We start from the raw sequence: 27,522 nt of genomic DNA, 5'->3' as shown, positions 1-27,522 counted from the left end.
AACTACACAGTATACATGGCTTATGAGTTTTTAGAAGCTATAAAAGCAAAGTCATACAAGCTCCCCTCAAGGGTATGGTGCAGGATAATGTGAATTTTTTTCATTTATTTTATTTTTTTTAATGATTCCTTTTAAAATGATAGATGACCATGATCCTATCAATCCAATGTCAGCAACATACTGTGCATCCACAGGCACAGCTACACACGTTTCCACACTCAGAAAGAGCAAACAATGCTCCCCCACCACAAAAAAAAGGCCTGCTGCAGTAAAATACTACAAATGATCGTCTTTTATGGTTTACATAACCAGTTTTATTTTAATTTGCAACTATCACACAAATTCATGTGTCTATGAGCACTGTAACACTTAACGTACAGTAACATTCACTGTGAGGTACTTCATAAATATAATTTTTCCTTTGTAACTATCAATCAATCCGAGTTAGTTTCAGATCTTGTGGGATCTGAGACAAACTCTGTTACAGAACTAAAAGTTTACTTATTTATTTAAAAACAGAAATGGCCAACAATCAGTGCAACATATGCAAAACTGAGAACATTTACCTCCGTACAACTTATGTTGAACAGTCTGCATAAGAACATACAAGGTCGTGCAGGGTAAATGCGACACCCAAAACGTAATCATTGAAAAAAAAAAAAAAGTCAATTTGTTTGTGACACTACTACACAGCAAATCGATTAGTTAGAATTATTTTACACTTATTAATGAGCAGTTCATTAAATTGATGGTTTTACAAGCATCATTTAACAAAAAAAAAAAGCAATAGAAGTTTTTCATACATTTCCCTGGACGACCCTATTGCCGGTTCAGTTTGATATTATGAACAGCATATTAATGGGTGTTTTTAATGTAAATGTTTTTTTAAAATCACATCTGAAGATATTTGTCAAGTAATTTAAAAACGCCACATACAATGATGGAGTTAGATATAGATATATTCTGCAGTCTGTTACATGGTCGTGCTTTACAAACATGAAAACACTTGTCACAGGTTCACGCTGGCTGACCTATGCAAAAACATTGACATTTTAAAGGATTTCACACACTTCAATTAATTTGTTATTGGTTTTATTTGTGTGGGAAAAATGTGAATCAAATGTTTAATTTGTCAGACGTTAATCTTAGTATAAAAACTAAAAAGGTTGAAGCATACAGGCTCTTCCAGATATAGGAAATACACCCATTCCTTTCACACAGTGCTGATTGAGGTTAGTGCTTGAATAAAACCTTGTTAAAAAACACAATGGAAGAGTCTATAGTCATTTGTTCCATTGTAGTTCTTCCAGCATGTGCAGATATTGGAACCTATTTAAACGGCAAAATGCCAGGAATCCAGCAGTGAAGCAGTACTTTTCTGTTCTTAACTGAAAATAATTCCTCTGGGTATAAGCACATGCTAGCAGCAAACCTAAAGATTAAGGTAACTTACTGGCCAGCTTATTTACACAGTGTTCACAAAGCCACTACATATACATACTCCTCACCTCACAAGTCAAAGGGATCTGTATATTTCAACACATAAAGCATGAAGGATTTGAGTTGAAAATCGTTTTTTCCAAATTGGCTATGCAAGAGGACTTGACATCATGAAGCATCCAATTTAAGATTTCGCACGTTCAATACATTACAAACTGAAAAAAAGTGAGTTTTACATATTTTATCCACTTACTGATCAAGAGGACTGAATAGCAATGCAGCTGCTGTCAAGGGAATCTCTTTTCACCCGCTGAACTTCGCAATGGATCTTACCCAGCTACTGAAACAAGTAGACACGGGCCCAGACTGGGAAGTCTTGGACAAGACTTGTTGACAGCTTGACCAGTAGTGGTCGCTGGAGTGTAGTGAGGCTAGCCCAACCCGATCATCCCTAACGCTGTGGAAAGCCGATGCAGCAATCTATGTAGGTCACAAGCCAATATCATCAACTCGGTACAAGAGGGATGCTCGACTCACCATTCAGTTCAAACTGCAGTGCTTTTAAAAGGTAAGCCACTGGGGACCCTGTATAATTGGTACAGTTATGATATATGAATAGGCATGGACCAATTTCCCAGAAATACAGAAACATAGGAATCACAATTCAAATTACATCAGAAACCTGCAGAAAAACAAAATGGCTGTCATCTTATATGGGGTGCATAGTAATGATATATTGAAAGCTTATTTATATGCTGAAAAATATGAACGTGCACACTGTATTCTACCCTTGTTTGAAACATAATCCTAAACTTTGTACATTGTAAATATTAAATGACTATAGAAAACATATAATTTACTTAGTATATCATTATAAGATATATATCTATCTATATATATATATATATTATATATATATATATGTGTACACCACACACACACACACATATATATATGTGTGTGTGTATATGTGTATATATATATATATATATATATATATATCAAAGCCATGTTTTTATTATATTTATTTTTTATCAGACACCCAGTGCTAGTTAGCTGTATATAACATGTCAGATCAGTGTGACCTTTTATAACTGAGGTGGACAAGTATTCAGTGGGGTTTTCCATTTGTTTTTATTATTTATGTTATTATTTATGACACAGTAGTTAGCCTACTTTATAACATCCCAATATTCAAGAAACTGAAATTATATACACGCATAACAAAATGGAATCTCACCCTTGAAGGTCCAGCCCACAATACATTTATAAAAGGCTACAAGAAAAACAGACTGAAAAAGAAACATAATATAAATATTTTTTGGCCATTATACAGCAATGTAGTGTTACATAATTTGGAGCTCAACTTCAGGCATAGAATATGAGCTCTGGTATCTGTCCGCCTTGCACGCCTGTTCCATTGGTGCTGTCTGATGAACACTGAAACTGGAAGGTCACTTTCCCACTCTGCACCTCTGTCATACCTTCCTGCCCAAAGTAGCTTAGTTCATTCCCATCGAGAACCACGCTTGCTGTATAAAAAGTGTCAGGCTCAATCTGCACTGGGTATTCAAACCAGACGGGGAAGGTGTTGCTCGAACCATCAGAGAAATATTTGCTCAAGTTTGTGCCCAGGATGACCCCTTGTCGTTTGAGTTCGATCTTGGCGCTGTATTCCGCTGATCCGCAACTCGAGCCATACAGTCCGAAGCCAGCAATGAACACTCGCTTGTCCACGGCAAACTGGATACTGTCGCACCTTCCTCTATAGCGCCACTGATTGCTACGGTAAGCGCATGACTGGAAACGGTGGCAGCGTTGGGGAACCAAGCCTTTCCTAGGTTTGCTCACAAACTCCAGGTCTGGCTTCTTGGCAGCTGTGTACCAAAGGAAGATGTCGTTGGTCTCATTGAGGGTAAGTACTCCCGACTGGGCTGCTCCGTTGGCAAAGTCATCTAATGCCATGGTAGGGATGCGTATGAGGTAAACAGCCTTGCCCAACACCTTGCGCTTGTTATCAATGGTGACAGTCATTTCCTGCCTTTGGCATTCAACCTCGGCCCAATTGAGTGCTGCTTCAAAGACAACAATCTCTTTAGCGTTGAGAGTCTCCCTCCTGAGGATGCTCTCCAGTGTCTGGGAATCAATGTCACAGAAGCCCTCGGATTTTAAAGCAAGCTCAGCTTGCGCATCGATCACCTCCCAGCAACGCTGGGTCAGGTCTGGCTCCTCGAACAGGCAGCTCTGTGACAACAGCACACAGGCGTTCTTGGCGCTCAAGCTGGTCTCCAGGAAGTTGACACAGGCACGTGCCAGGTGGGGGACAATATACTTCTTAGCAGCATATAATGTGGCCAGCACTGTATCAGCACCCAGATCAATCTCATCACAATATATGTACCTGCAAGAAACCAAGAAAGACTTGATTATAATATTAAAAGTTTTCACAATTAACAAGAGGTACGCATTACATTTGTGTGGATCCAAAAAAAATGAATGGGTAATATAGTTCAGCAGTTACTGCATTTAAGGATATATCCCACTGTGGCAGAGCAAAGCTCTGCCCTTTAAATTGGCAGGGATGGGGTTAACTTCCCCTACCTGCCTGGGTTTATTATGTTCAGGTGGCTGGGGTTGATTAGTTGATTAGGTTGATTAACGATCAATCAGCGCCCAGCCACCTGATATAAAAGGAGGCCTCTGCTTCTCATTTGGGAAGAAGGGAGCTGAGGAAGCAGGTTGGTGTTTGTTTTGTGGGTTTTTGAATTTTCTAAATCCAGTGAAGGCATTGCCCAGCCTGGAAACTTTATTTTTGTGAGTTTTGTTTTTGCTTTATTTGTGTTTGAGTATCTGTTATTTTGCCCTTGTGCACTTTATTTTTGTTTATTTATAATAAAATTGTTATTTTTTTGAACTGCAGACTGTCTCTGGGCCTCTATCCACTTGCCAGCCTGCCACACCCACCTTACATCACTTCAAAGACAGCAGATAAGTTATTAATAATTTAAGTTTTTGAGGTACCTCACTAAATTTGGTTTACAAACAAAAACTCTAAAATTCAACATTTTTCTATTAGTGTACTATGACCTTTCACAACTACTGTAGCTTTCCGCCAATTACCCTTTAATTATATATAAAGCTCATTTCAATAACATTATTATATGTGGTTTTATGTGGCAATAGTCAAGGAACCTCCAGTGTAATTTGCCAAATGAAAAAAAAAAATTAACTTTACAACCAAACCATACTACTATAGTATATTTAGGGCTTCTGATTTTTGGTTTTAACCAATAAACTACAATTAAAACTACAAACAACCGTGTGCAGTTGGGCAATGTCCCTACTTCCTGACTTGTATCTAACATTGACTCACTCTGAATATTTTAAACCCACCCCAACTACTGAGTGGCAGCACATTCCGACATTTCTACTGGAGACCCTGCTTCCGAGATTTAAAACACGATTACAATCATGAACGGAGGCTTGTTGACAGGATTTAAAGCTGTATTACAGTTAAGATACGGCGTATTTAAAACAGAATTTCAAATTGTGGCGAAATGTAAAAAAATGCCTATACACAAAAATCCCAGAAGAATGTGCCCGTGACCATAACGATTGAATTGTTGAAGACAACAGACACAAGGTTACTAGAAAAAAAATGCCCAAGCATTTTGTAAAGTAACTGAAAACAATAATTTCATACAGTATATAAAAAGCACCAAAAAATAAAAATAATAAAAACAGAAGCCCTACTTATATTTCAACACCTATAACGTCCAGTTTTACTAGTGCTAGTCAATGTATTTACACACATCTCTTGAAAAACAGAACCTTTTGGTTATTCCACCTACACAGAACAACCCACTCAGTTCCAATAAAATATAATCTATAACCATAAAAGAGTGGGAAAGGCTGAGTAGCCTTCATCTGCCGTGAAAATGAAAAGCTTGATCTAGTTTTGACCAATCTCTACGACAGTTTGACAGGTTAACATATGTTGGCAATGCCGTCAGTCAGGGAGTTCAAAAGGAACAATATATCATGCAACAATGATGCCAAACTCTTGAACTGATTTATAAAATCTTACAGTTGCCTTCCGACAGCACAGAGAATTTAATTGCTTGGATAAGGACTTCAAAACGTTTCTTTAGTTTTTCCTTATCGTTAGAAAATCTGGCAGGATACATACAATGAACTGCAGCATGTAAATGTACATGGAACTTTAAATTTACAAGGCAATGGGAACTGTTCATTTGTTACTGCAACTTCAGAATTCACCACTACATGGCAATGTCTAGAAATTGGAATAATGGCAGGATGCACCATTTCTCCACAGGCTTTTACCATGGCAATGGAAGTAATTTTTAGGGCATTAAAATGGGTAGTGGGAGGAGAACGCTTGGCTTGTGGAATACGACGATCTGGAATGCAATTCAAGCCCAAAAAGTCAAGGAGCATCTCTATAATTAAAAGGTAAAGTAGTGGATAAGAGATTCTACATTAACGGTGAGGCAATGGCAACAGTCTCTAAGAATCCTGTGGAATGTCTTGGGAGGTGGTATGGTCGGGACCTAAAGGACAGAGTTTGTGTGGGAGACAACAAGCAGTGCAAGGGTTGAAGAGCATAGACAGCATCGCTTTACCGTGCAAACTTAAACTCTGGTGCTTTCAGCTTGGTCTACTGTCAAGGCATCTGTGGCCATTCACTGTGTATGAGGTTTCCTTGACAACAGTAGAGAAGCTGGAAGCTTTAATCAGTTCATACGTCAGGAAATGGTTCGGAGTTCCACGCTGCCTCAGCAGAGTGGGACTCTATGGTAAAGGGATACTGCAGCTGCCAGTCTCAGCTCTAACCAAGGAGTCTAAGCGTGCCAAGGTACTATTAAAAATGACACTGCCAGAGTCACACGACAAATGTGTGAGGGAGGCAGCACCTGTGTTGAGAACTGGAAGAAAGTGGGTGGCAAAGTAAGCTCTGGAAGATGCAAAGGCTGCCCTTCATATCAGTGATATCATGGGGCAAGTTCAGCATGGAAAAGGAGGTTTTGGTGTCAGTTTAGCTCCTCCTACATGGCATAAACCAGCCCCAGCTCAACAGAGGAAGCTGATATTCAACAAGGTGCAGAAGCAAGAGAGGATGAGGTGCAAAAATGCAGTTTCCCAGGCCAAGCAGGGAGAATGGACGAGAGTGTGGAACAAAGCAAGATCGGCTTCCAAGATCTATGGACAATGGGACAAAGCAGAATTAGTTTCATCAGGTCAACATATGATGTTCTCCCATCACCACAGAACCTTAATTTATGGGTAGGCGAGGATCCATGGTGTCTTTTGTGGAATCACCAGCTACAATAAGACACATTTTGACAGGATGTAAGATGGGTCTTTTCCAAGGAAGGTTTACTTGGCATCATGACTAGGTGCTGCGATGTCTGCAAACGCCTTAGCATTGGAAGACAAGCGCAGCATGACCAACAGCAGGTTTACCCAGTGGAGGTGGGTTGTTGAGGATTTGTAGCACACTCCACAACCCGGTTTCTCACAGACATTGGATTCAGTGGTCAAAGTTGCGACGCACAGTGAAGAACTTATCTGAAGCAGCAGAGAGGCGCAGCAACTGGCTATGAGATGAAAAGATTCTGGTTGGGGACCTCAAGCACAGTAAAAAGCATTGATGTAAAGGAAGGTAAGTAAGCTCGACTTAGCTGAGTAGGGGATGGAGGAGGATGATGCTGGGACGCCAGAATCACTGTCGAGCCCTCTTAAGGTGTCATGGGCTAGTCGACAAAACACCTAGGAAAGGCTTGGTTCCCCAACACTGCCACCGCTTCCAGTGATGCGCTTACCGTAGCAACCAGTGGTGCTACAGTGGAATTATTATACAGCAAGTGTGGTTCTCGATGGTAATTAACTGAGCTACTTTGGGCAGAAAGGCATGACAGAGGTGCAAAGTGGGAAAGTGACCTTCCAGTTTCAGTGTTCCTTAGACAGCACCAATGGAACAGGTGTGCAAGATGGACAGATACCAGAACTCATATTCTAAGCCTGAAGTTGAGCTCCAAACTACGTAACACTACATTGCTGGCATAATGGCCATAAAATCTTTATACAAGTTATTCAAATTCCAAAATTTACAAATTGCACATTCCTTTTAAACCGGTCTTTTTTTCTTTGTTTTTCTTGTAGCCTTTTATAAATGTAGTGTGGGCTGGACCTTCAAGGGTGAGAAGCCATTTTGTGTCTAAAGGGCAGAGACAGTTTACAGCAGCCAGGCAGAGACAAAACATCACACACATAAACAAGTTTAAATGACATTTAACTATCATTAAATGTCTCCTTTATTGTAAATAAATAAATAAAATCAGAATTTAAAAGGTTTTCAGTCTTTAGAGGCTGTTTTAACCCTTAAGAATACCATGATCTATCCATTGCACTACAATCTAGTTACCGGGACTATCTCTGTTTTAGGAAGCCGTAGTGCAGATTCCCCAGGTAGAAGCACGATTTTTTTCAGCTGAAAAATAGAGCTCGGTGCTGCTGCTGGGAGTTGGGCTATGATACACTTTTTTCCAGCTGCATTTCTATTAAGTCGAAATATAAGAATATGAAATCACAGCATCCCCATTTAGTTTAAAAGCTTGTCGCTGAAATTATTGAAATAGTCATTGTATTGTTGTTTTATTTCTTTTTAGTTTTGCCGAAATGTATAATAGGATCAAAATAAATTGCTCAGATGAAACTAAACAGAACTCTGCTTTCATGTTAATAAATAGTTTTAAAAAATCTTAAACTTTCAGCTTTTTACAAAAGATCTGGGTCACTATTAAATGAGTCTTTGGTGGTTAAATGGATGTTTTGTTGCCATTGCTTCCAGTCTGTCCGTTCTCTGGTCGATCGGTCTACCTGCTGCCACTGGACCAACCCCCTGCGTAGCTGTGTGATCTGATGCAGAATATTTATAAATGCATCTCGACAATTCCTGCTGAACCTCAACACTGGTCCAGTAGTTCACCACATTGTCCAGCCATAAACTACAAAGGTAGTTTGATACGTAACCAAGTATTCCATGCAAATAACATCTTTCTCGCCGCTGTGAAGCGGTAACACAAATCTAGTATGGATACCTCCTGTTACTACCCCGCATAACAAAGGACGATAAAAAAAAAAAGAAAAAAACCAACAACACTCTCACCTTATACGTTTGCCGTTCATGTGAGGAAGGGTCTGCGTGATTTAAAGGCAGACTCATTTGTGCTGTGTCATGATGAAAATGGGCAGTAATATTTTACTTTAAAATGTAATGAACAAACCAACCAGGAATTACAATAAGTATAATGAATCAAATACAGAAAAAACTCAACATCTATACATCGTTTTTTTTCCATTCATTTTTATTATTTCTTTAAATTATATGGAACTATTTTTTCTCAGCTCAGTTTTAGGCAGAAGAATATTTCTAAAAAAAAAAATATATATTTTTTGTTAATTAAAAAAAAACATTTAAACCTTTTTTTAATTTTTTTTTATTTAGTTATTTAACCCATTTTATAAGCGCAATAAGGCACTTCAGGGTGTGCGATATACTCGAATATCAGAGTATATCACACACCCTGCTATGCCTTATTGCTTACGCATAGAGTTATGAGACAACATTATGAGGCAAGTAGAAAGGGACATTTTCTTAAAGGGGTAAAACAATTGTAACAATAACACCTACTTCAGCATAGCAAGGAAGGCAGCAGGTTCCACATCTGGGATTCTAATTTCATCCTTGTCCTCTGCAAGCTCTCCATAAAACATGGCAAGAAACACAGAGCTTCCAACGGCCAAGACATACTTAAAAAAAAAGAGAGAGAGAAAAAGGAAAACAAAAGTGATAAGATTAGAGGTTTTCATAATTACATTGATATTATCCGGGACTGCAAAATACTAGTTGCAGGCTCCTTTAGGATTTCTGAATACCACTAAATAACATTACATGCTGGCTCCAATGCTATGGAAAATCCCTTATATGATTTAAATTTCAATTTATTTAGGTATTTTTATTAGGTGTAGACCACTTGCTAATCATTAAGACGCTGAAATTCCATTTAACCCACTACACCATCAATTCTCTACTACCCATCAAGTTCTTTGTAAAAATTGTAAATCCCCTTAATCTCTGTGTATTTGTTATTTTGATCACCTGGTCATGTTAATTAAAATCTCTGCCTTGGACTTAAATGAACAAGAGAAGAGAAAAGGTCTAACTAATAAAAGACCTCAAAACAGGCTTTGCCTTGATTTGTCACAAACTCTTGGAGGGCCGTATTGATGCTTTTAGTGTTTGTCATCCCGAGACAAAATAGCTAAGTTGGAACACTTGTGCATCAGTTGCATCTTAGACCTAGAATATCTGTCGATAATTGGGTCCCTCTACCTGCCAGGTTTTACTGCAACATATATGTAATGCTGTAAAAACAAAACATGCCCGATGCTTTAGATTTTGATTATATGCAGAACCTAAATTATTTTAATATAAGAAACCGGTGTAGCTTTGTAGACATTTGAGTTCTCATCCTAATGCTGCTAATAATGCTTACTCTGTGTCCTGGCAACCGCTGAGTTCCCCCAGGTGGACCAACCACAAAATGAACATCTGCCATCAAGTCATTGTTAAACATCACTGCATTTCTGGAAAACAGAGAAACACAGGATATTGCATCAGAACACCTGTGCATGTATAACTATCGTGTATAAGCTACTGTCCACCCCCTCCCCATTTGCCAGATAAACAAATGTCTTTAAATTGCCAAATTCTCCAATAAAAGCAAGGTTAAATACATGCAGTTGTTGTTTGTGGAATGCACAGACTACTGTTATTGTTGTGGTACTGTCATATTTTTAGACAAAATTGATTAAAACAGAAATTTGTGCATAAGAAATCAGCATAACCTTAGCCAGAGCACTAAAACAAACTGCAATAGGGAATGCATTTATATTTTCATTATATTGTTGCCATAGTACAAGAACCCATTACCTAAGAATTCTTTTGAATTCTGTATCACTTTTAAATGGTTTGAAACATGTTTTTTTAAATAATATGGAATCATCTACAGAGATAGATCAGGTAAAATACAGACTTATCTGCAAATCTGAGAATAGCAACTAGCTTCAATATCAAATGAAAGATTACAACTCTGCCATTTAAACATGCTCTTATCTAGAATGACTACCATCTTCTGCATCTTGTGCATATCGACTGGCAATTATCACTGTGACGGAATATCACATTATAAATTGCTGTAATAAACATATGGATGTGTGTAATGGAAAGACAACTGTCTGGGCCAGATGACAACAAACAGCTTTCTTGTAATAGCTCAGTATACTGTATGCATGCACAGTAGGGTTATATTTAACAATCAGAAAACAGTTTGTGTTGCTTTAAAGCTGCAGTGTTGCAATTTTTTTAATATGCTTCTTTAAATCAGCTTTTAAAAATTCTTACATAGCTTTCTTTAAAAAAAAAAAAAAAAAAAAAAAAAAATATTTTAAGCTTGTGGAGACAAGTTTACACTCAGATTCTAGAAGCCAAACAGTTATAATATTCAACTACAGCACTGCTGCAGCAGGTAAAGGTTATTTACTCTCTACCACTTATTTTATTATTACATATTATGACTCAAGATGCAAAACAAACACTACAAAAGGCAAATAAAGAAAATGAATCTAAGGCAATTTGTTAAAAACTTTACAGCAGTATTAGTCAGAACTATAAAACAGATACTAACCGGGGAGGTCTCCCTTTCACATACCTCTCTCGGATGGTGGGGTACAGCCCTTGCCAGTTGGTAGCCGGGATAGCGTTATTGTTATTAAGATTTTGCTGATGATAGTTCTGGACAGTGGTGGTGCTGGTCGGTTTCTTCGTGGGAAAGATCTCAGCAGCCATCTTCTTTTTCTTAGTTTTCAAGGTGATTATTTCATAGCACACTGGCGGCACATTGGAGTTTGTAGGGCTCCCCTTTTTGTTACTTCTTTTCTTAGACCTGATCTTCACTGACTCTGGAAGCATCAAGAAGAAAGTGAGACATTTCATGTTCCTTCCTTTGGCATCTACCATGAGTGTGTTTACCTGCTCAGCTCAGCAGTGCATGCAAAGAACATCAAAAAGGAGTCTCCAGGATTGTTGAATGAATCAAACAGTTAACAAGTGAACTCCCCCAGGCAGGACAAGCTAGCATTTACTCACAGGTACAGCTCAGTCATCTGATAAATAAATCAACTCTTAAGTTTGATCGAGTGCTTGGCAGGCTCTTTTACTCTATATCACTGTAACTTATCTACATTTAGAGTGGCTGCAGTGAAGCTATGAGCCCCACTTTTGCATAAGGAAACCCTTTGATTTTGCCTAATATGCCTGCTACTCTGTCTGGGCTGTTTTGCTGAGGAGTTGAACGGATGAGAAGAGTAGAAATTGTAACCCTGCAGGTGGAGTCAGGCAGCCAGCAATTCTATGCCAATAGCTGGAGTCACTGTTTGTGATTGGACGTAGCAGCTCAGTGGCACCTACTGTAATTTGAAATGCTCTCTGATTAAAGAGACAGACCTCTTTTTTTCATTATATTCAGTGATGTTACTTCATTGCTGTTATTGTGAAATGTGATGTACAGGAAAGATTTATCATGTACTTACAATATTCTACAAATATAAATAAATCATAGATTTTTATTAAGGTTAGTATAAACTAATGATACAAGAGTTAAACATTTAAACTGTAAACGTAATAAAATAAATATTTTCATTTAACTTTTTAATTATATGTATTTTATTAAGTTTTAACATCTACTCTTGTGTAATGGAAATACACACTACACACCCTCTCTCACCTTTGCAATAAAGAAATCTAGGAGACAGTATACTTTTATATTTTAGCTTCTGTATGTTGCTTTGGATGTAAGCGCCTGGTGAATAATTAAATAATAAACTTTTTACCCCCCCCATATTTTAAACAAGTGTATGTCTGTACCGACAACATATATGTCATTATTTAACTTAAAACTTAAAGTACGAGCTAAAATAATGTTAATAACATTTGATTATAAGGGTACGTTTATTAAAGATGCATATTGTGGATCACTAACCGGTAAACGACCGAATATTTAAACACCTTACACGTATATTCATTTAAACACAGATTTAGAGCCTCAGTACAAACACAGTACTGTGCATGTGAATAATGCTTTAAAAAAAATTACAGAACTGTAAATGTTTTTTTTTTTTTTTTTTTTTTTTTTGTATTATGTTTAACCCTTTCCTGTCTGACATCATCAAAAAGGCAAACCACAGGTCTCTAGTCATTTTTTATCCAGAAAAAGCAGAGAAAACCTTTCAATGGCCGAGTGAGACCGATAGGAGCCGACTGAAACTGAAAAAAAGTGGCGTATCTCATAGCCCCATTCACTACAGAGATAACATGGACATAACAAAGGAGGTATCTGCTGCTGCATCCAGCGCTCAACGAATATCACATACATTTGCAGAGCTTTTTGGAGATGTTATAGTAATAAAATAATGATTTGGATCGCGTTATTGAGGAGTTTGGTGATAAAATGAGTGATCAGGAGAGGATTTATCAGTATGCAGGTCTATAAAGAGATATGTGAAAAATACAGCGAACAAGGGGTGGAGCAAGGCTGTAGATACAGTACTGAGCGTTCTTTTGCGATTCAATGCGTTTTAAACCTGTTTTACTCTAAAAATAAAATATTTTAAAACAGCGCATGTAAAATAAACAGCACGTGTGAAAATATATTGCACATATACAAGCACTGAGCAAATGGACTGCAAAGGGTTAAAACATTTTTTTTAAATCTAGCTATTCAAACCATTTCACTTTAATTGAATGAAAAAATATGACACTTATTACAATAGATCTCAAGTGTATTACTTTGACAAACAAGAACATTCATTTATACAGAATTAATTTCAAACCACATTTGTTAAAATACTATATAATGTGCCTTTTTGGCACCAACCCCTTTTTTTCAGAGCCCTGCCCAGTTAGCTCACACTAGACTTTAGAAACCGATTCTGCAAGTTTGCAACATTCACTGTAGAACAAATGGATATAAATTAAAAATAAATGATGTTCACACAGCTGTTTGTGCCAGGAGTTAAATAACTGATACCATGTGCTTTATAGTCTATAAGGCCCTGTGATTTACACTTCTAACAAAGGCTCTCAAAAACAAAATAGGCCTACTTTGCCAACTTATTGTGTAAATTGACTGTAGGAACGGAGGTGTAGTCACAAAGATGCTTATTGTAGTACAGTTGTGTATTTTTATTAGTAGCCACTCTGCTCAGGCAGCAGACTACATAAATCTGACATACAGAGCATGGGTAGAGGTTAGTTTGGCTTGACTGTGGAACTTGACTGCCTGGTGCTTACTGCATTCAAATCTTGTGACTGCTTCCTCCCTTGTAAAACCTGCCAGCCACCATATTATCTGAGCCGTACATGCGTACAACTTCCATCCCTTGCAGCAGCAGAAGGTGATGACAACCTCACAAAGCAAAATTAATCTTTTCAAAGTCTGTAGAAAATATTTGATGCAAGTACTCTTTAAAAACAAAACTTCTCCGAGGTCAAGAAACACCCTGCAAGGTCAGCTACACCTTCTTGTGAGGGGTTATGGGGATCTGGTCTACATGATAACAATGCTGGGTAATTAAAAACAAAACAAAACAAAAAAAAAAACCTTGATGTGTTCTATAATAAAATCTACTGATTTTTATTAGCACATAGTTTTAACACACACACACGCACCAAATCACTGTGAGTAGTGTTCAGTGGGCTTGATTCTCTCAACATACTAACAGCAGCAGACTAATGGATGACTATAAATGCAAACGTGTGAATTGATTCTGCATATTTATTACGCTTTGTGAAAGCAGGGTTCTCCCCAGGCCTTTTCAGCTGGACAGGCCAAAGCAGCTGTCGCCGGGTTCATATAATAGAGACTGTATGCCTTTAAGAAGAAAGGCGTGATGGGATATCAACTGACATACAAATACTTAAGTGCTGGATTATTATACTCCGGTACCATGCAACAGTTATGATGGTGACCAAACGTGTGAGAGTACTGTTGTGTTACAAAAAAATAGTTAAAATGAACAGTTAAATTAAAAAAAAATGTAGAACAGCAAAAAACAAAAATAGACATGCATTAACAAAATGCCCTGAAACCTTAACATAAAGACAGCAACTTAAATGAAGCAATAAGCGCAATAATTGTGAGAAGTGAAAAGGTTACTGTTTTTTTTTTTTGTGAACTCTAGTACCCCTACGTTATCTTTCCCCAGTCAAATCGTACACAGTGCCTAAATAAGCACAGTAATTTACCATAAACAGTAATGAAAAAGAATGCAGAATATAAAAAAGCACAACCAGATAGTCAATGAAAGACAACACATTATTCAAATTCTTTATCGTATTATATATTTAAGGTAAAAGGCAAGTTTTATTTTTCTATTAGACGTGCTCCCGATTATAATGTTCTGCTACCTGGCTGAACAAAACTCCTGGGGAGAACCCTGGAAAGGACCAGAACACAAATGTTCTTCAAATACAGTTCAATCTGTACCAGGTGTTCACATTCAATATAGTAAAGCCCATCGCATCTCAATTTTTATTTAGTGAACATACTGTGTCGCCCAATTGCTTATAATGAAAACATGTATTACGTTTTCCTTTCAATTGTAAATAAAAATGTGATTTGATATAACTTAATTAAAACGCTATTAATAATAAATGAATCGGTATATATCAACAGTTAAGAATTCTGTAAATACTGTCTAATAGTCAAAAAGTACAATGCTTATGAGGTTGTCACGGCTTGTTTTCAACAGACATCAGCACGGATATTATATATAAACGAACAAAATACCTTGTGTGTGTGTGTGTTTTGTTTTTTTATAGAGTGCGCACACATACATGTATCTCCAGTCAAATGACTGAATGCGGTGAACTCACTGGTTTCTGACTTTGAGACTTGCGAGCTGGTATAACAAACACACTGCCCGATGTGAGGGAATCGCAAAATATTAAACATGTTTAAACTGATCGATCGATTAGCCGATCCTGTAAAATCACATTGCAGAGCATAACACACTGCCCGATGCGACTGAAAAATTGCGTCGCTATTGATTGCATCGGGCAGTGTGTCCAGGGATTAATAGTGTTTTTTTTTTTTTTTAAACCCACATGGGATGCAAATTTGCAAAACCAGTAGATCTTTTACCTAAATATTTCTAACCAGTCTATTCAACACACACTTCTACCATGAGGTTGTTTTGCATTTACTGTAAACATAAAACTCTTGTAATAACAGAAAAATCGGTAGGGCTACTTTTCATACAAATTTTTTAAAAAAGCACAGCTTGTTCAATCTAACAAGAAAGCTTGCAGAAAAAAATAGTGTACCCACGTGATTCCTCCCTTGTCTTCATAACATACGTGTCATTCAAAAGAATTATTCTGTATGAAAGCAATCATTGAACTTAAAAATATGTTTGACGTTATTGGTTCTGCACTGGATGTACCAGTAAGTCTCTGGGGTTCAACCATGTTTTAGACTATGAAAATATTTGTTCTACTTACATTTAAATGTATTTGCATATTTATGTTCTTGGAAATTATAATTCATTGTATTAAATAAACATGGAATTTTCTGCTGGTTGAAACAGGACATGTGTATTGTGCACTGTTGCTCTTATCAACAGGATTTAACAAGATACCAGTAGTTATCCTAAATACATGCATAGACATTTACAGTCAGATTTTTCAAAGGAACATTTTTTGGGAGAAAATAGAGGTTGCAATGCATTTTTTTTTGCCACATAAATTATACGTCTCGATTTTAAACAGGGGCAGGTTAATTTCTTCTGCTCGCAACGCCCTTTGCGACTCCTGCTTATGACTCATTTAACTACACGACAATTGATTTTCAGGTTAGTTAACAAGCCAATTAGTCACATTTCAATAGTTTCGACTTTCACTTAGCTGGAAAACAATGAGCCAGCGCACAAGTAGTCCCAACAATGGGAACAACAAAGGAAAAATACATTCTTAGCACTAAGGCTGGGGCGAAGCCTAATTTTTCACTATCGATATATCATTCTCCAAAAACGCTGATGCATCGATTCACCGACGTTATGAAAGGCTAAAAAAACAACAATGCAGCAATACATGTGGAGCTGTGAATTATTGTACAACGTTGCAAGTAACGCTTTAAAAACTGTTAGGCATATTAATTTGATTACATCAATTTAGTAAATAAATATATTAAATGATTGTTTTTTTACCTTATTCGTGTTGATTTGTACCAGTTGGGAGTCAAAGCAAAATAAAAAGTTGTTTCAATCCATAACCAGTCAGAGTAACAACCAATCAAAAGAAAAACTATGCAGGGCATTTTAATAAAACGCAAAATAACAGCAGTGCGTTTCTAAAATGCAGATGTAAAAGACAACATTTCCCTTTTTCATCCCTATCCACTGCTCCCTGCATCATCTTTAAGAATAATAAACAAATACAAAGTCTGCGGAGGTCCCATGTAGTGTACCAGCAGAACAGTGTTTTAGCTGCCAGAACAGAGTGCAGACCAGCAAATGCTGTCATTTACATGAGGATCATCTAAAACATTACAATTTCAATGGAAGCTCCTGAGAATTATTAAGACTTTGCTTTCTCTGATATATTATTTGAACAATACCAAAACTGCTTCAGAACCAGTCCATAAAACTAGTTGAAACTGTTGAGTTTATTTGAAAAGCCACTGTCTTTTCCATTACCTTTTGCAAACTTGTGGTGAAAGATCCATTTACCAATTCATCTATTGCATCAGTGTTTTTTTGCTATTTTTTTTTTTCTATATGGGCCAATTTTGGTGCTTCATTCCTGCAAAATTATACAGTATTATAGCACAATAATGCTAGTGAAGTAAGTGTATTATATGTGTACAGTTTTATTTTTGATGGACAATGAGACAATTCTGATTTATTGGGTCTCAAATGACAGATTCACCAATTGAGTCTAAGTGCATTTTCTTTGTCAAGGCCGATTTTGATGCATTATTCCTCCAAAATTCTACAGTAATTTTTCTTGAAATTCATAATAATGCTAGTCAAGCAAGTGTAATACAAGTGTACAGTTGTATTTCTAATAGACAATGGGGGATTTCAATTTATTGCATCTCCATAATGACAGATTATCTAATTCACCAAGTGTTGTTTTCTGAGCCAAGTTTGATACATAATTTCTCCAGAATTAAAATTTATGGCAGTCCGGGACAGTGGCGGGTTTACAATGGAACCGGGCCCACGTTCGGAAGGGACCCATGACTATATATACATCATGAATATATATGTGTGTGTGTGTATATATATATATATATATATATATACACACACACACACACGCACACACGCACACACACACACACTGAACAAAAATATAAGCGCAACATGCAACACCTTCAAAGATTTTACTGATTTACAGTTCATATAAGGAAATCAGTCAATTGAAATAAATTCATTAGGCCCTAATCTATGGATTTCACATGACTGGGAATACAGATATAAATCTGTTGGTCACAGATACCTTAAAAAAAAAAAAAAAAAAAAAGGTAGGGGCATGGATCAGAAAACCAGTCAGTATCTGGTGTGACCACCTGTTGCATCATGCAGCACAACACATCTCCTTCGCATCGAGTTGATCAGGCTGTTGATTGTGGCCTGTGGAAAGTTGTCCCACTCCACTTCAATGGCTGTGCGAAGTTGCTGGATATTGGCGGGAACTGGAAGACGCTGTCGTACACGTCGATCCCAAACATGCTCAATGGGTGACATGTCTGCCGAGTATGCAGGCTATGGAAGAACTGGGACATTTTCAGCTTCCAGGAATTATGTACAGATCCTTGCGACATGGGGCAGTGCATTATCATGCTGAAACGTGATGGCGGCGGATGAATGGCACGACAATGGGCCTCAAGATCTCGTCACGGTATCGCTGTGCATTCAAATTGCCATCGATAAAATGTAAATGTGTTCGTTGTCCGTAGCTTATGAAGAAGTCGGATGTGGAGGTCCTGGGCTGGCATGTTTACACGTGGTCTGTGGTTGTGAGGCCGGTTGGACGTACCGCCAAATTCTCTAAAACAATGTTGGAGGCGGCCTATGGTAGAGAAATGAACATTCAATTCTGTGGCAACAGCTCTGGTGGAGATTCCAGCAGTCAGCATGCCAACTGCATGCTCCCTCAAAACTTGAGACATCTGTGGAATTGTGTTGTGTGACAAAACTGCACATTTTAGAGTGGCCTTTTATTGTCCCCAGCTCAAGGTGTACCTGTGTAATGATCATGCTGTTTAATCAGCTTCCTGATACGCCACACCAGTCAGGTGGATGGATTATCTTGGCAAAGGAGAAATGCTCACTAACAGGGATGTAAACAAATTTGTGCACAAAATTTGAGAGAAATAAGCTTTTCGTGCGTATGGAAAATTTCTGGGATCTTATTTCAGCTCTTGAAACATGAGACCAACACTTTACATATTGTGTTTATATTTTTGTTCAGTATATATATATATATATATATATATATATATATATATATATATATATATATATATATACGCTTTTCTAAATTTTTTTATTTTTTTTAAATGTACACATTGCAATACATTTCCATAGAGAATATGTATATTTAAAGAATGTTATGATACATTTTTTAAAATATATATTATTTGAAACGTGTAACAGAAACATTCTCTTTATAGCTTCTGTACTTTTTACACACTTCAGGCATTTACAGGCATGTGGCTTCACTATCACAGTCAGCCTTGGCATTGCCTGACACACATGCATGCGTGCACGCTGCAGGCACGGGTGAGAGCAACTGAAGTGTTGCCATTGGTAAGTGATTTGCATGCAAAAACATTTAAGTGGCGCTCAGAAGCGCAAACGTAAAGCTGTTGTAACTACTGCTGCAGGTTGCAGACTGTTGATGCTGGCATCCAAAAACACTGGCTAGATATGGCCCCCAATTCGTGCAGAAATCATGATGGAAATTACTCTAACCCATGAAGACAATAAAGACAGAACAAGGTAATTCTGACTCTTTATGCATTCTCTTTTAACCATTCAGTACATTTGCTTCAGATCAATCAAGTTTTCCCAAAACTAATGTATCAGAAATGAAAACTGATACAGCTGACTGATTTGTTGCTTTTTACAGTTATGGTATTAGATTTGCATTCCCCAAACGTTTATTCAGCTAAAGCTAACTGAATATTTCTTGAATGCTGTGGTCTCTTTTTCCAACAGGTCTGAAACTCACTGCACGTGACCGGATTGTGATGTTGCAAATAATATCAACAACAAACCTGAGGCAGAAATGCATTTTCTATGTATAATTTAGTTAGCTAAATAGTATTTGCTCTAATCTTTTAGTCAAATACAGAATGCCATTCATATTTAGTCTTGTTTAGACAAATTTAGTTTAGCAGTATTATACACATGTTTAGAAGAAAATATATATAGGTTGCTAACAACAAAATACATTGACAAAATAAAACTAATACGCTAAATGTAGCCGGTTTTACTTGTTTAAGTGTTACAAAATATGGTATATCCATGAATTAGTGTTAAACTGTTTATGACTGTGTTTGAGGGAAAGTGTTTTCGGAGTAGGTAGCTATAGTGTTTTGGTCTTGAAAGGGAGTATTTCGGACATGAATTTAAAGCGAAGAAGAGTGTTTCGAACGTAGCTCATGACACTCTAGACTTGTGTTATCAACTTACATTCAAAACACTAAAGTGTTTTATACTGTCAAGTGTTTTGAGTGTCCAGCACACAAAACTCAAGCTGATAATTCATATGAGAAATGTGAAGGGTGAGAAAGTGTTAAGTTTCCTTTTTAGTAGGAGCAGCTCACAGCTGGTGTTTCTGCCAGCTTTGCCTTTTGTTAGCTGTTTTTTTTTTTACCCAATGTTTTGTTAATGTATTTTATGTACACTTGTATGTATGTCCTTCTGCACTAGGACTACCATTGCTGGTACCCAGTGGCAGCCTCCTGCATCTGCAACCCAAACTTGTAAATACTGTAAATAAAGCCTGTGCACCTGTGTGTCAAAGACAACTTCTGTCTCAATCTCCAGTTTTATTACAGTGTTTCTTATACCCAGTATTATTACAAGGGGAAAAAATGGGGGCCCATAAATTTGTTTGGCGCCAGGCCCACAAAAGGTTAATGTGAATGGCTACTGAAGCCTTTACTAGTAGGTAAGGCGTGACTGCAGGCTGTTTGTGATTCTAAATCAGACTTCACACAGCTTTGTTACAGTGTCTATATCCAATCTGTATCACTGCATAACTTGTTTTAGAGTCAGCCCTAGAAATTTCTGACAAGGCAGTAATATTCTGGGTTTAGTGTTGGGTCGTTTTGTCCTCATCCCTTCCCTCCTGCTGTAGTCGAAGAATTGGAAGCGCTTCGATATTCTCCATTGTAGATTACAGTTCAGTAGCCCTTGTCAACGATCGCAGTTTAAATAAGACAAGAGGGGGCATGTCTTAATTAGCAAGTGTATTTTGCACCTTTTGAAAATAAGGCGGTAGTTGCCAAACAGAGCCAATTATGAATTGCAACTGCTTAACAAGCTGTAATGCGAGTGTATTCTGGAGTCGCATAGGTGTTTTGCTAACTGTTTTCCCCTCTGCCACTTTCAAAAATCAGGCTGTGTAGTATTCATTAATGCCAAAGCATCACCTATAAAACATGACATCAGTTTTTTTTTTTTTTTTTTTTAAAGACGCTTGATGTAATAATTGAAAAAAAAGCAGCCCAGAATGTACTTCAACAAACAAGACATCACCTAATTTCATACACATCGGTAAAACCTGTTTAATTACTTTATGCACAACGGCACTGTAAGATTATACCTCTGTTCTAAACGACAGTGTGCAAACCAAAACAGTCACATGAAGACAACCTCGGCATTGATATTTATAACCAAATATCAAATATTTACATTTAACTTTAAAAAGGAGTCTGTCCCTGGATAGATTTTATTAGCTTAATAACGTGTGTCGTAGAGTATTAACAAGTACGATGTTTTGGAAGGACGCAGCTAATCCAAACATATTTACGTGCTTCTGTGCTACGTTTTTGGCACAGGCTTATAAATTCCGTTTCCTGTGCCACATCCACTAATAGACTGGTCCAAAATGAGCATTTATAATAAACACACTGAAACACAAAATAACAAATAAATAAGAATAATAATTAAAAAAAAAAAAAAAAAAATCACCGACAACTCGTTTTCTTTTTTCTTACCTAATGGTCTACTAGTTTATTGAATAACTAAGCACCCCCGTCCATTTCAAATAGTTCGTTCCATTGTATGTTCAATGGTCATTATTCCTAATTATTTCAAAATTTAAAAGTCAACATATAAGTAAATGGGATCGACTTTTGTAAATAACTTAAATGATATGTCTACAGACTATAGGTTTTGGGGGAAAAAATCTATATTTCATTTAATTTTACCTACGTGCACTTACTAGTTTCAAATGGAACCGACTGTATCTACTTGTAAACACTAGCCAAAGTCAAATACATACTGGTGATAAACGTTTGCTCGTTTTATTAAAAATAAATAAATAAATACTTACCATTGTTTTCTTCGTCTTTTTCTTCCAAAAGACCATCAAAAACTCGAACACAAACGACTGTAGTTTTCAAGTAACTGAGGGAAAAGACTATCTCAAAAAAATGACAGCGCCTCTATCACATTCGTGCAGCCACAAAACATATTTTTTGGCGATTGATTACCAGCAATAACATGAAAAATAAAAGAAGCATCCTAAATTGAATATTGTACATATGTATCGCTGGTGAAAATGGCAAGCACGAAAAGTTTTCTATCAAATCAAAACTATTGTTTCTGAACTGTAGTGTAACTGCAGGTACTTACTGAGAAGTGCCCCTAATAAGGCCCCTTTGCTAAGTTTTATGGGAATCACTAGGGTGAGGTGGACTGGACAGGGCGGACTGAATGTATGTTAGTTAGGATACCATTTTTCCTGTTTTTATTATTTCCGAAACTTACAATAATAAAAAAATGGAAAAACTGCAACTCCACTGGAGAAGATCTTTACTGCAGTATATATTTTACATAGTTATGTATTTACATATACATAACTAAAAATATATTGCAGTGTATATTTTTAGTTATGTATGTTTTTTTTCCTGTCACATTTCATTCAAAATTACTTAAAATTTTACTGTAAAATCAGCTGAAAATTAAATGTTTAATTATCTATTTTTATTTTATTTCTACAGCACTAGTGCATCACGTGTAAATTGCACATTACATATAAACACATATTTTAAATAAATAACTGATAAACAAGTGTCACATTTTCTAACTGTATTCTGAAACTTGGGTCTCGGGACAAACAGTCTGGGCTTCCTGCCAAGCTACCTGTTCACCTGACAACAGTGATCTGGGTGCGTTGTTAAATTCACCGCTGCATGCACCGATATAAAGCAGATTCACCAAACCGTTGTTAAATTCACCAGGAGTTGCTTAACAAACTGTAGTTAAATTCACCGGTGCGTCGCCGCTGAAGCAGCGGATTCACCAGGGTTGAGAGTCGGTGAACTGCAGAAAAAACAAAATGGCCGCCCCCACTGTAGAAGTTTGTCTTGTATACGGAGATACAGTACTATATTATCAATATAGTTATAGATTCAGAGACGCCAGATCTTTTGCAAATGTGTAGTTGTGTATTTTTAATAAATATATAATAGTGCTAATAAATATACTGATAAACAATATCACATTTGCCAGCTTATCCAGAGTAGCCGACTGAGCTAGTGGCGTACAGAATTCAATGTGAGAGAACAGATTTATTTATTTATTTATTTATTTATTTATTTATTTATTTATTTATATTTTTAGTGTATGTTATTTGTCCTTTTGTACTTCAAACAAATATGTTGCGAAAAGTGGGCGAACTGTATTTGAAAGTGTATCCATTAATATATTTATAAATATTTACAGTTGCAGCTTCTTTCTACATTTTATGTAACAATATAGATCCTAATTTGTCGGTAATTATAACTAAACCTTTGTCCCAATACTCTCTCACCTCGCACAGGTCAACCACAGCCTTGCATGCTGCAGCAGCAACCTTTCTATTAAAATTGTTGTTAATTTATTTATTTGTTTGTTTGTTTGTATTGCATAGACACAAAATTCTAACAAGAATATACAAGAGAAATTATTTTAAAACATATCTAAATAAATTACCTCAAATGTATAAATTGCCAGGGATATTGCATTCTCATTTTTTGAATAAATCAGAAACAGCAGAGTTTTTTTAAATAAAATAATATATTGTCACCACCAAACTATACCTTTTCACTCACTTTTCTGGTAATAGAATGCTGCTTATCATTCTTAAAGTTTGTATGAATACAATGATAAAGTAAATGAAATATAGTTCCTCTTTCCATATTACAAAACACACAATTGTAATCTATCTCAAGTTTAAATCTAACCAGGACAGGTTTTACAAGATAAATCCTATGAACAATCTTATAAGGTATCTCTTTGTTGATGAGACAATACCTATTGGGGACCTTGAAAATATTCAAAATACTATCCTTATTTTTAATATAGTTCTTTATCCAACTTACTTTAAAAATAATAATTGAAGTCTTAGAATCCAAAACATTAAGACCACCTTGTTCTTGGGTGTTACAAAGTATATCCTTCTTTAAATAACGAGGTTTGTTTTTCCAAATGAAATTATATAAAATTTTATCCAGCTAATTTATTGCATTTTGAGGTACATCTAATGAAAGTAATGTCTAAACTGTTCTGGATAATCCTTCTGTCTTTGATAGTAAAACATGTCCAAATAGAGATATATCCCTCGACAGCCAGAAATTAAATTTTCTTTTAGTTTTTTTTCTATAATGGGACTAAAGTTTAACCTACTTCTTTCATTTTGATCTTTACAAATCTTAATTTCAAGATATGTAATTACATTTTTTTATTGGAATATCACATATTCTATCTGCTCATCTCTCCTCTCAATGACTCTACTTTAAAAAATTGGAAAATCTTATCTTCCGGTCCCCTCTTTCTTTTCTTCCCCTGAATACTAGGGTTTGTCTACCGTGAAACTACTGCTGCAGACACGCCCGGTAATTCATTCTCGATGGATGAGGCAATCAGGACTGGAGGCCTAATACAGGGCCTCCCCCCCAATTGCCTCATCAATGGGGGTGAACCACGGCTACGACGCAGTCATGGCTTCCCCTGCCTCTGTCCCTGTGCCCGTTGGAGGGCATTTCAACTCTTATAACAAAATTTATGGACACACTGGGACAGTAGGTAATGTATCTGTGTGCCTGACTGTATAACAGTGTATAACATGTGAAATTGGTATTATGACAATGTCAACTCAAACAATCATTTTAGGTAGCCTCTAATTCCACTGAAACAACATTGAGCCATTATGCTTAAATATAAAGCACAAACAACATATAAAGGCTTGCAAGTAAGAAGAAATAAACTACAGTAATTATACATTGTAAAATAATAATGTAGATACCAGATTTCTGATATTGAAAGTTGGATAAGTACTGCACCACAGAATTACACTGCTTTCTGACATGTCATTTTGACCTTGTACGACTACTTCAATTTTTTTTTTAATTACTAATTGCAATTGTAGACGAACTCCGTCTTCTTGGGCTCCATTTTTGTGCTCTGTCTTTAAGACGCAATGTTTGATGGGATTAACACAATGTTTGGTGGGTTATAAAAAGAAAATCTCTTCCACAGAAGTGTACAGTGCTTGTACGCTTCGGGAACGCCACTTGAAGGCCCCTTTGAAGGAAGCATTTTATGTTCCCTATGGATTGGAGCACCCCTTAACATGCCTGCCGCCCACTTCTGCCATTTGATCTTCACTTTGTAGGACGCATTTTCATGAATTGGAACACAGCCCTTGTCTATATAGAGGATCTTTGCTGACAACCAGGCACAGGAAACAGCAAGTAGTCACCCATATGTCACATCCTGTGGCCAGTTTCAAAATATTATATATATGTGTGTGTATATATATATATATATATATATATATATATATATATATATATACACACACACACACACACACACACACACAGATGAAGGTTATATTTCAAACATAGGACTCGGTAATTTTTTGGACTTGGATGTACTATAAAAAAAAAAATAGATGGGCCTCTTCAGTAGTTACAGGAAAACACAATTCCATCTGTGATTGCTGTGAATTTATAAATTACTTGACCTTCAGTTTCTTAACGACATTAAATATTTAGAAACTGGAAGTCAAAAGAATTAAATACTGTAGTGTCTTTGGTGTTTACCTTTATAAAAGGACACATATATATATATATATCATATTATACTTATCATAGTATATATATAATATTATATTCTATAAGATTCTATATAAAACATCTTAAATTGTTTACTTTAAACTATTACCAGAAACAGGGTGTTTTAAACTGCAACAGGAATATTGCCATCCTTGAACAGAAAAGTGATTGACTTCTCACTATAGCCTGTTATTCATTGTACTGTGTATATCACGTTAACATGGGGTAAATAACTCACAACTGGAAAACACCAGCAATCTTTTTATAAAGGATTGTGGTATTTATAGTCACCATTTTTGAGATCTGTAAAATATACCTCATGACATCTTTGCAGAGTTGCCAAGGATTGATTATCCCAAAGAGTGAGACTTCCAGCCCCTGAGTGAGATTTCCAGGCCAGAGTGAGACTTTCCAGCTGGTGTGCTATGTCTTTGTTTAAGGCAGGGCCTCTCATCTCTGGTCCTTGGGGACACCCAAGAACCAGGTTTTTAATCCAACCTGCACTTCATAGTTTATTTTAAAATGTACACTGCTTAATATTCCATATGAACCAAATGTATACTAAAATCTAGGACATGTGAGAGCTATATATGCAAAGCAAACCAGTGTAGATTTTAATATAAACAATTAGTTGCTAGCAGTGTTGGGCAAGTTACTGAAAAAAAGTAACAAGTTACTCATTTCTTCAGAAAAAAAAAAAAAAAAAAACTAATGTAATGTCCTTACTGATTACTTAATAAAAAAAAAAAAGTAGCGTCTTATATTACTTGTTATATTACTCATTATATTTCTTTCTCTTGTCTTGTCCTGCGAAACAGTTGTGATTATTGTTTACTATTTAATTATATGCTTGGCAATTTTTTAATTAAATGTGTCAAACAGGTTTTAAAAATAGTAAATTGTAATCATTCAAATACATGCGACTTTGCGGAAGTCATAAGGAGTGAAAACAAAAAGCAACTACATAAAGTAGGAAAAAAATGACAATGTTTATAAAACATTGTGTTACATAAATTCCTTAATGCAATAGATACACACATGCATTTTGTAGATACATATTATATATCTATGCATCAATTATACTGTAGTATTTTGCATATGCATGCAATTTGGGTTCCTCAAAGCGTATTCAGTCAAACTATTTTAAACATTTTGTTTATAAACCTAAATAGTCCTTGTTGTATTGCATCAAAAGTAGGTTACTGGAGAAGATGTTTATGTACCTGTCGGGATCTGTTACCACTTTACTGAGCTCTGTACTCAAGCCAGTTTATCTTGATTGTGTGCACGTACGTAGTGAGAGCTGTTTTCTTCAGGCAGAGTTTCTATGTGTTTAAGGAAAGTAGCAGTTACTTTAAAGACTGCCGTAAGCTGAGTTGTTATTGTCGTGCTGACTGAAAATAAGGTGCAGCATACTAAAATATTGTTGCGGCGGCTTGCTACGGGTTCTGCGGGAGAAAGATACACTGCAACAAATGATTTCTTTGGCGCTGAAAAGGCCGTTTAATGCTGAATAGGATTGGCGCTTATAAGTGTCATTGTTTTATTCTGCAGATGGTCTTGCTGCTGTCACACGCTCCTAGCACACTCCTCGACA

The 27,522-nt window shown here is 36.5% G+C and overlaps 1 protein-coding gene across 3 annotated transcripts; it reads right to left on the bottom strand.

Moving 5' to 3' along the window:
- Window positions 1-2,415: 2,415 nt before the first annotated feature.
- LOC121316097 (BTB/POZ domain-containing protein 3-like) lies at window positions 2,416-22,642 on the bottom strand. Of its 3 annotated transcripts, XM_041250870.1 has the most exons (5): window positions 22,157-22,642; window positions 11,211-11,484; window positions 10,020-10,110; window positions 9,155-9,273; window positions 2,416-3,841 (listed from the first exon to the last, which is right to left on the bottom strand). In XM_041250870.1, the coding sequence occupies exons 2-5, from the start codon at window positions 11,369-11,371 to the stop codon at window positions 2,809-2,811; spliced, it is 1,404 nt and encodes a 467-aa protein (XP_041106804.1). In that variant the 5' UTR covers window positions 11,372-11,484; window positions 22,157-22,642; the 3' UTR covers window positions 2,416-2,808. The 3 variants fall into 3 exon arrangements, with proteins under 3 accessions (XP_041106804.1, XP_041106802.1, XP_041106803.1); XM_041250868.1 differs by lacking the exon at window positions 22,157-22,642 and having other exon boundaries at window positions 11,211-12,088; XM_041250869.1 differs by lacking the exon at window positions 22,157-22,642 and having other exon boundaries at window positions 11,235-12,087.
- Between the last annotated feature and the right edge of the window lie 4,880 nt (window positions 22,643-27,522).

This window comes from Polyodon spathula, chromosome 5 (genome assembly GCF_017654505.1).
Source record: "Polyodon spathula isolate WHYD16114869_AA chromosome 5, ASM1765450v1, whole genome shotgun sequence".
NCBI classification, from domain to species: domain Eukaryota; kingdom Metazoa; phylum Chordata; class Actinopteri; order Acipenseriformes; family Polyodontidae; genus Polyodon; species Polyodon spathula.
The sequence above is the reverse complement of the archived record's forward strand: the minus strand, read 5'-3'. Positions and strand labels throughout refer to the sequence as shown.

What these genes read in the sequence shown, in the direction of transcription:
- LOC121316097 (XM_041250868.1), bottom strand. Translation starts at nt 11,542, where the DNA reads ATGGTAGATGCCAAAGGAAGGAACATGAAATGTCTCACTTTCTTCTTG. An exon ending in GTGAAAGGGAGACCTCCCCG is followed by an intron (nt 10,111 to 11,210) that starts GTTAGTATCTGT and finishes TCTGTTTTCCAG; the next exon opens with AAATGCAGTGATGTTTAACA. An exon ending in GCCTTCCTTGCTATGCTGAA is followed by an intron (nt 3,842 to 9,154) that starts GTAGGTGTTATT and finishes GGTTTCTTGCAG; the next exon opens with GTACATATATTGTGATGAGA.